Below are 10,312 nucleotides of genomic sequence, written 5' to 3'. Positions count from 1 at the left end.
GTGTGTGTGTGTGTGTGTGTGTGTGTGTGTGTGTGTGTGTGTGTGTGTGTATGCCAATACTGAGATTTGAATTCAGGGCCTTAGCTTTTTTCCCCTCAAAGCTAGCACTGTACCACTTGAGTTACACCTCTGCTTTTGGTTTTCTGCTAGTTAACTGGAGATAAGAGCCTCACAGACTTTCCTGCTCTGGCTGGATTCTCAGATCTTAGCTCCCTGAGTAGCTGGCAGTACAGGCATGAATGAGCCCTAGCACCTGTCTATTATGTGGTCTTTGAAACTTGTATTTTCTGCTTATGTTAAGAAAAATGATAACTTATGGGTACTACCACAATATTAAAATCAGAGTAAACAGAAAGTGGATAGCAGAGTAGCTGAGGTACTTCACGCAGCCTTCCAGGACCATGAAGAATTGGACCAGCCTCTACCTAGGTATTCATCTACTCGTGCGTGCCTGCAGAACTCAGCTATTTCCTCTTCAATTTACATGAACTCTTTTTCTAAACATTTGGCTAGCTATGGGACAAAGGGTCAATTCTGATTTTGGTTTTGAGGCAAGGTCTGGCTTTGTAGCTTATGATGACCCGAAACACAATATGTAACCCATGCTTGTCTTGAGCTCTTGTTCCTTCTGACACTTGCAGCCTCATGCTGGGATTATAGAAATGTGTCACCATGGCTGGAAGGCCAAACTCTTTTATTATTGTTTATTCTTTCTTTTACATAAGGATTTTCCAACTTCCTTTTTGTCCATTCTCAGTTCTTCCATTTGGGACATACTGCTTTAACTCTGAGTTCATGCAGTTCTAGGTATAGATCCTACGTACATGACAGACAGTGTTTTTACCACTACTCCACATCCCCAGCCCTCTGTCTGGCTTCTTATCCTGGCGTGGCTTTCAAGATCTACCATAGAATGACCATGCAATTCCATAAAACTTCTGATCTCTTCACTACTTTCAGTTGTTCTGGCCTGTTCTGCTTTCTCATGGCAGGTGGTGTAGGTATATCCTTCATCTGAGCTTTGCTCACAATACATTCCACTACAAAATAGCCTTTTTCCTTTATGCCTACCCAGACTCAGTCTTTCTTAAGCAAGGCTTAGTCCATAGCCATGATCCCAAGGATTCAGTACTTTTCTTCAACAAAACATTTTATTTATTTATTTTTTTTGTTGGCCGTGGGGCTTGAACTCTGGGCCTGGGCACTGTTCCTGCGCTCTTCAGCTCAAGGCAAGAGCTCTATCTCTTAAACCACAGCTCCACTTCTGGTTTTCTAGTGGTTTATTGGAGATAGGAGTCTCACAGACTTTTCTGCCCATGCTGGCTTTGAACCACGATCCCCAGATCTCAGCCTCCTGAGTAGCTAGGATTACAGGCGTGAGCCACCAGCACCCGGCAACAAAACATTTTTGAGGGTACTTTTTGTAGGTTAGCATTGTCAATACTTATGTTTATTTCCTGCCTTTATGACTGTATTGTTCCTGCAAACACAGGATTTGAGCATATCTTTAGATCCTGATCATTTATTGTGAAGCTATAGGTAGGGTTAAATATGAATGAGGATGATTAGACAATTGTGGGTTATAGTATATCCTGTGTGTACATGTTATTTATAATTTATATGGTCTATATTTAAAATAGTCAATATTCATACTAAAGAGATGCTATAAAGATAAAAATTTACATCATAAGAGTTAATGTCTTAATTGTTGCCACTAACACTTTATTGAAGCAGAAATTAATTTTGCAACAAAACTTTTCTTGAACAGCTTTTGTTTTCAAGCAAGATAAATTGGGCCAGATGGATTTGACCCAAGTAATTAGCTCTCTATTTTTTGATGATTCTGGTGAAAATTGATTCCCGTCGTTTTATAAAGTGTGGCTGATTGTGTTGCCTCTGGTGGTTGGCTGGCATAACTATGCTACATTCTAAGAAAGATGCTAAGTAAAGTGTTTTGAAAGAGACTTCTTTATTGGAGTTGTTCAAGCATAGTCTAAAATTCAGATTCTAGACTGAACTTTTCTTACATCTCCAGAGGAGGTCTCTCTGGCTCAAGTTTGAGAGAATTTGCAGAGGTGAGATTAGAAGAGTTGGTATGATTGTTTGTCATCAAGTCGATTGGATGGATAAAGTAATAGATATTTTCTAGATTATGAGCTCACTATGAGATAAATGCCATGTAAAGATTAATTTCTAGTTTTTGACCAATGATGCAGAGGAATATTCTTCCTACTTTTATCAAAACCTTTTTGTATTTATAGTGTAAGAGAGAGAGGGGAAGAGAGGAAGAAGGAGAGGGGGAGGGAGAAGGAAATGAAGAGAGAGAGGTAAGGGAAGAGGAAAACAGGAAGGAGAGAGAGAAGGAGAGGGAGGAGGAAGGGAAGGTGAGAGAGAGAAAGAAAGAATTTTCCTGAACTATTTTAAATGTTACCAAGGATTCTGATATCCTTAAAGAACTCCTGAGAAGCATGAGACCCTGAATTCAAATGCCAGTATTGCCAAAACAAAACAAGCAAGCTTCTGCTATCATTTTTCCTAGGTCTTTTTCTATGCGAGAATGTATTTTCACAAAACTGCATATATTGCAAAATGCTTAAGTGTTTTACAATTGTTATTATAAAAGTGATGTACAGGGCTGGGAAGGTGGCTCAGTGGTAGAGCGCTTGCCTTGCATGCATGAGACCCTGGGTTCAATTCCTCAGCACCACATAAGCAAAAAAAAAGAAAAAAGCCGGAAGTGGCGCTGTGGCTCAAGTGGTAGAGCGCAAGCCTTGAGCTGAAGAGCTGAGGTACAGTGCCCAGGCCCAGAGTTCAGGCTCCACAACTGGACCCCACCCCCCCAAAAAAAGTGACGTTACGTAAAACAGTTACGTAAGTCAGGTAATGAGTACATTTCTTCATGGACAGTGTCACTCCTTTGCAGCATGCTTTTAAAACATAAACATTATAAACCTTTAGACACAGTTCATAAGCTTTTTGTGTATATAATAGAGATTCACAGAAATGCGATAGAGAGATCTTATGGAATTTAAAATCTATTAATGTGCTTGTCAGAAAATACAAGAATGTGATCAAATTACAATCAGTTTCCTTTATTGCAATTATTTTGTCTCAGCCAGAAGGGGGCAATCTGCTCATGTGATCTATGTATAAAGTTCATCAGTGCTCTGGTGCTTATACTATTGACTTCAATTATCAGTAAAAAGAGACTTTAAAAAAGTTAGGTGCCTGGCGCGCCAGTGGCTCACACCTGTAATCCTAGCTACTCAGGAGGCTGAGATCTAGGATCAAGGTTCGAAGCCAGCCTGTGCAGGAAAGACTGTGAGGCTCCTATCTCCAATAAACCACTAGAAAACTGGAAGTGGTGCTGTAGCTCAAGGGGTAGAGTGCTCGCCTTGAGCTGAAGAGCTGAGGGACAGCATTCAGGCCCAGAGTTCAAGCCCCACAATCGACTATATATATATATATATATATATATATTTGAGGGTTTAACCTTAGTGTTTTTCAATATTCCACCAAGTTGTGTAACCAACTGTCACCACAAATTTAAACCATTTTACCACCTCCCAAAAGCAGCATGTACTCCTATACAGTCCCTCCCTATTTTTTCCCTCACACCAATCCTGGGGCTTGAACTCAGAGCCTGGGTACTGTCCCTGCGCTTCTTTGACTCAAGACTAGCACCCTACCACTTGAGCCACAGTGCTACTTCCAGCCTTTTCTGTGTGTGGGGAACTGAGGAGCCGAACCCAGGGCCTCATGCATGCAAGGCAAGCACTCTACCACTGAGCCACATGCCAGCCAGTCCCTCTAACAACTGTTCCCTATTTCTGGCTATTGGTAAACACCCACCTATTTTCTGGCTTTATGGATTTCCTCCTGATTTTATCTAGGTAGTCTTTTGTGATTGTCTTCCTCCCTTAGCATAATGTTTTCAAGATTCATTCATATTTTACCATGCACCAGCACTTCATTCCTTTTGACTGAAATTGTCCCTTTGCATAGATATACATTTGATTTAACCTTTTAACAGCCAATGGGCATTTGGGTTGTTTGACTTTTGGCCCATTTTGAATAACGTGCTTATAAAATAGTTATGGGGACATGTTTTCAATTCCCTATGGCCTGTACCTAGAAGTAGAAATGTTAGACAATAAATGCAAGGTGTGTGTGTGTGTGTGTGTGTGTGTGTGTGTTCAAGTCTAGGGACTTGAACTTAGGGCCTGGTCTATGTCCCTAAGCTTTTGTGCTCAAGGGTAGAACTCTACCACTTGAGGTACAGCTTTACTTCCGGATTCTTCTTCTTGATTTTTTTTTTTTGGTAGTTAATTGGACATAAGAGTCTCAGAGACTTTCTTGCCTGGGCTGGCTTCAAGCTGCAATCTTTAGATCTGAGCCTCCTGAGTAGCTAGGATTACCAGCGTATATTATGCAGAAAACAACTTTGCAGATTCTCAACTTCACCATAAGATTCCTGTAATTGTAGTTCTCTTCCCCATATTACATGATATTGAAGGGAGTAATAGAAATGATAACCAGGAAATCAAAGATAAGACCACATCCTATCTAATTACAAGTATTGATTTGGTCTTCATATCATCTCTCTGCAAGATATTTCTGAAGCTTGATATGCCATAGTTTAATTGTAAACCACTAATGAATGAACATAAATATGTCTATATAAATAGGTCCTAGACAGGAGACAACAGACATTTTGGCAGTTTTTATTGAATATCTGTACAATTGCTTATCAAGAACATGAAACTAATTTAGAAACCATTGATTGCATCTTCATGAGTCTAGTAAAAAAGAAATTATTAGTTACTTTCTCTAATGCAGGATGATTAGACAATCTGGACCATTCTTTGTAGTTACAAAATTAATGATTTTGTGACATTATGTTTATTTATTTGTTTATTTTTTATAGGCATGGGGCTTGAACTCAGGGCCTGGACACTGTCTCTGAGCTCTTCCACTCAAGGCTAACACTCTATCCCTTTCAACCAAGCTCCACTTCTGTTTTTCTGGTGGTTAATTGGAAATAAGAGTCTCCTGGACTTTCCTGCCCAGGCTGCTTTGATCCATGATTCTCAGATCTCATCCTCTGAAGTAACTAAGATCACCTGTGTGGGCCATCAGGACCCAGCTATTATATTTGATTATCAACATTTTTTGCTTTAAACTATGCTCCAGGGCCTAGAGCTCTAACCATTTAATCAGCAGGATGGGCTTTGATAGATACCTTTTTCTTATTTGCTGCATAACATTTTTAATTTAATGGAGCATTTTGAGTTTTATTTCCTCCTTTTAAAAATGTAAGCTTTCTCTGAAGTACCAATTTCTTCCATTCTTCATTTGGAAAATGCATTTATGGGGAAAATATTTTATTCTAAACACTACAGAAGACTGAAGAACAAACACGGCCCAAAGAGCATCATGTGTTTGTTGGTCCATGACCCAGATTGTCCTTAGCTGTCCCCAATTGGCAACTTTCTTTCCAAGGCCTGTTTTTCTCCAGTGGACTCCATGGTGGGTGCACAGAGCTATCTGTTGAGTATAGGAACATTAAAAATACTATTCTGACTTAGTTTTTCATCCTCTTTCTGATATCTTTATTCTGATGGTTTCAAACTTATAGAAAAGTTGCTGAAGTAGTATTATAATCTCATAGGTCCTTCCACAATTTATTAATTACTTAACACTTCTCTACTTGTGTTTCATTCTTCCTCAAAAAACTGCTGGGGTGCCAGTAGCTCACGCCTTTAATCCTAGTTACTCAGGAGGCTGAGATCTGAGGATCATGATTCAAAGCCAGCCCAGGCAGAAAAGGCCGGGAGACTCTTATCTCCAGTAAACCACTCAAAAAATCAGAAGTGGCACTGTGGCTCAAGTAGTAGAGTGCTAGCCTTGAGCTAACGAGCTGAGGGACAGCACCCAGGCCTAGAGTTCAAGCCCCATGATAGACAAAAAACAAACAAAAAACCAACCAAACAAAAATAACTGCTGGGGTTTGTTTGGCACACACAAACACACATATGTAGATAGATGATGCAAATACATGTATAGACATAAATATGCACACACCATCATGACCTGTGCCCTAAATGCTTTTTAAAAATATAATTTAATATCATTTCCTAAATGCTTTAGCGAATGTTTGCTAAGAACAAGGATGTTCTATCATTAAGATCAAGAAAGTTAAAAAAATTAAAATTGAGGAAGTTAGGTCCAATTCTACCATTGTCTAGATCATAGTTCATATTCAGATTGTATCTATTTTCTACTAATGTCCTTCAAAGGTATATTTTTTTCAGTCCAGAATTACACATTGCACCTAGGTGTCTCTTTGGTTTCTTTATGTATGGAACATTTCTTAACATTCGTTGAAGACAGCAGATATAGAGCCTCTCTCAATTCTGACAGCATGGTGTTGGTTGTGACTTAGATGTGGGTTACACAGAAACCATACAGAAGTCCTTCACAGTGCACACAATGTCTGTCTGTTGCAACAGTAGAGACACTCTCTAGGTTAGAGAGACTTTCTAGGTTCTCTTCTTTGCTAGTACTGGGGTTTGACTTTAGAGCCTTATACTTGCTAAGCAGTGCTCTACCACTTGAGCCATGCTTCCATCCCTTTCTTTGCTTTAGTTACAAAGGGCCTGGGATTTTGGCCTAAGGCCTCCTCCAGACTCCTGGGTACCTGAGGTAACAGGGCATACTACCATGCTCCAGCTCATTAGTTGGGACTGGTCTCTCTTTTTTCCCAGCCTGTCCTTAAAATGTGACCTGCTTTGTCTGTTTTCCATCTAGCTGGGATTATAAACATGAACTACTGCCCCCAACCCTGTCCATGCTTTTACATGTTTTGCAATTAATGAGAAATTTCCGAGAATACAGTTAACTTCTCATCAGACTTTTAACTACTAGTTTGAGAATCTGGTCTTCCCTCTTTTCTATATTTATGTATGCCTTATAGTGTGTATAAGACCAATATTATTTACAAGTGAATATGTATATGTGGAAATGGTTTAGGTTTGTGTTTAAAGTTTTTTTTTTTTAATGAATACTCTTTTTCTATTCAGTACTAACCCATACTGGCATATTTCAATTGGGTTTGTAGTTAGGATTCTCCCTTGCTCCTAGAAACCCTGATCATCTTCCTGAATACTACTATAGTGCTTTTCTTTCTTTTATTTTTGGTCTGTCACGGGCTTGAGCTTAGGGCCTGAGCACTGTCCCTTAGCTTATTTACTGAAGGCTACTATTCTACCACTTTGAGCCACAGCGCCACTTTTAGTTTTCTGGTGGTTAATTGGAGCTAAGAGACTCATGGACTTTTCTGCCCAGGCTGGCTTGGAACGCAGTCCTCAGATCTCAGCCTACTGAGTAGCTAAGATTACAGGCATCACCCAGTGACATTCGGCTTGTTCTTTTCTTTATGTTAAGTAATATCAGGTCGGTATCTGATTAGATCAAGAGATAGAAGAAGAAAAGTATTTAGACCTGAGGTCAACAGTAGTGATGAATGATTATAATGAAGACAATAGTTGCATGTCTTACAAGAGAGGCTAGGTTGTTAGTGCTTTAAACAAGTCTTTATCTCTATTCCCTGAGAATACACTCACAGAACCTCAAGGGCTTTTGAGGATGGAACAGAGGAGTCAAGCTGACCGAGGCTTGGGTCTGAAATTGGCATTAGTATGCCCCAGGCTTTGAATACAGCTGCCATACAACATGCTGTGTCTGCACTACTGTTTATCCAGGCCTTTTCACTGTTAGCTATGCATAGACATTGTCTTTAAAAATTGGTGTTCTCTGCTGGGGAGACTAGAGGATAATGATGAAAGGGGTAATATCAATTGATTGAGATGCATTGTACTTATAGACTTATAGATTGAATGTTAATTCATTTGTGCAACTACTTAAAGATAATAAAAATTAACATCCTCTATGGCGTAAGATTTTGAAATTGTGGATTTGATGCATTGGTGTGACTTAAATGAATTTTTTCTTAGGAACTAATACAATTTTCCAATGTGAACATCAGCATTACAGAGCTTTTCCTTTAGGAAACTCATGTAGAAGGCTGGCCACCTTCAACAAATAAGTTGAGTGTGGTGGCTTACTCTTATAATCCTGGCCAAACAGGAGGCATAAGTAGGAAGATTGTGATCCATGGCCCGATCAAGCAAAAGTATGAGAGAACATATCTGAAACATAAATAAAACTAAAAATGTGGAAGGAAGCGTGGCTCAAGTGGTAGAGCACTTGCCTAGCAACCCTGAAGCCTTGAGTTCAAGCCCTGGTTTCAAAGAAAAAAGCAAAGAAACTTATGCAGAAAACTATATATCTAAGCACTGGGCTTTGCCTCATCGAGAAGAAAGAAATGTGAAATAAAGAATTAATTTAGGTCATTCTGCACCTAGAATAACCTGGTGTCCTTTGGGTTATCAGGTTCATGGACTATGTTTGCTCCTTGTTAGGCTTATAGAAGTCTGCATCAATGACTCATTCACAAAGATTGCTGAGAACTGAGTTTAAGTCCCCTCAGTCTTCTTTCCTAATACTACACTGCATTTGGCACCCAGCGTAAGTGCACCACCTTGTTAACTAGAGCTGCATGACAGAGGCCCTTCCCCTCCCTGAGCCTGCATCCATGCATTCAACCAACCATGGGCCCCATGCTTACAGTTAGGGTGTGCTCTCAGTTTTTGATCATTTTCTAAACTACATAGTACAGCAGCTATTTACATAGCAAATACTTAGTATTCAGCATTGGAAGTGCTTTGGAGATGACTTAATGTAGGCAAGATGTGTGTGGTTATATGCAGATAAGTATTGGGGTTGGATGTGGAGATTCTACAACAAATCCCTGATGGATATCAATGGCGATTGTGTACAGGCAGGATAAATAAATAATATCTTCAAGAGAAGATTTTTTTTAAGGGCAAATGGACTTCCCTGAGCTCAGATGTATCTGACTCAGAGGAATCAAAGGAAGGTAATTCAGTAACAGGTGAACTAATTATTTTTCCTACAAGACAATATAATGACATAACTCATTCACTATCCTAAACTGTGTATTCTTGTTTTTGAAATGATTTATAACTTTTAAGTACTTGCTATACTCCTGTTTGGGAGTTATAGGATATTCTGTGTATGTTTAGTGTTTAGGGAATGCAATAAGAAAGTAAAGGGACCTAAACACTTGTGAAGTTGGAGAAATAAAAGCATGCCATTGGTAGGTAGAACATGGAATGGGTAAAAACATTTTTAAAGAAAGCAAAATGAAATCTTCCATTTCTATTGTGCTATTATGGGATCATCTGATTCACTCGAGTTGAATTCTGTGCCCTTTCCTGCATTTTCAGAAAGGAGCTCATCGCCAAGCTGGACCAGGCAGAAAGAGAGAAGGTGGATGCTGCCCAACTGGTTCAGGAATTTGAGGCTCTGACGGAGGAGAACCGGACACTGAAGTTGGCCCAGTCACAATGTGTGGAACAGCTGGAAAAACTTAGAATACAGTATCAGAAGAGGCAGGGCTCATCCTAACTTGAAATGATTAAATGTAAGTGTAAGACAGTGGTGATTGCTATATACTGGCTGAAAGAATTTATTTTAAAGGGATGGCCAGTAAAACCTATTGTTTCTCATTATTACCCACATAGCAAATGTCTATAATATATGTAATCTTCTTTAGGAACATGTGATCACAATATACATTAGGGTGGAGAATGATAAAAATAAAGTATCGATTGACCCCCTCTAAGAATCATGAGCCATGAAACAAACCAGTGAGATTCTCATTGTAGCTGCACATCTGTGCACGGATAAACTTCATGCCTTTGACATTTCAAGTCTGCTCAAATATAAACCGTTGCTATTTCTCTGCATGTATTTATGTTCACTAGAGTCACATGTAAGCCTTCCATGATTGATTGTCCTAAGAATAAATGGTTGAAGACTATAAAAGCTTTCTCACGAAAATATTAGCAAGAAATCATGCTTGTGCCAAAATTTCATTCTCCCGTGCTGACTTTCTGTTGCAATAAAGACACAGAAAACTCTGCAGTTTCTTTACTCCATGTTAACACATGGTGAAAATCTCTAGCTTTGTCCTGTGTGTATTTGGGATATGGGGGAAATGGAAGGGTATAGTGTTTGACATTATTTGGTGAGTTCCCGTGCAACAGAAGTGAAATTAGAAGATTACTTTGTATTGGATTTAAGGATGTTGGATCAGGAATCTAATAAGAGTAAATTCAGAACAAACATATATATATATCCTCGTTCTAGTTATCACCACCATTTT

General features: G+C 39.2%; 1 protein-coding gene across 1 annotated transcript in view; it reads left to right on the top strand.

The window, feature by feature from the left end:
* Map3k7cl (MAP3K7 C-terminal like) overlaps positions 1-10,067 on the top strand; it is a 41,034-nt gene extending 30,967 nt beyond the window's left edge. Inside the window, exon 5 of the mRNA XM_013027479.1 lies at positions 9,372-10,067. Within this exon, the coding sequence (XP_012882933.1) occupies positions 9,372-9,552 (181 nt within the window). The 3' untranslated portion in view covers positions 9,553-10,067. The remainder of the gene's footprint in view (positions 1-9,371) is intronic.
* Positions 10,068-10,312: the final 245 nt, after the last annotated feature.

The sequence above is a fragment of the Dipodomys ordii genome, unplaced genomic scaffold, assembly GCF_000151885.1.
Source record: "Dipodomys ordii isolate 6190 unplaced genomic scaffold, Dord_2.0 Scaffold104, whole genome shotgun sequence".
Lineage (NCBI taxonomy): Eukaryota > Metazoa > Chordata > Mammalia > Rodentia > Heteromyidae > Dipodomys > Dipodomys ordii.
The sequence above is the reverse complement of the archived record's forward strand: the minus strand, read 5'-3'. Positions and strand labels throughout refer to the sequence as shown.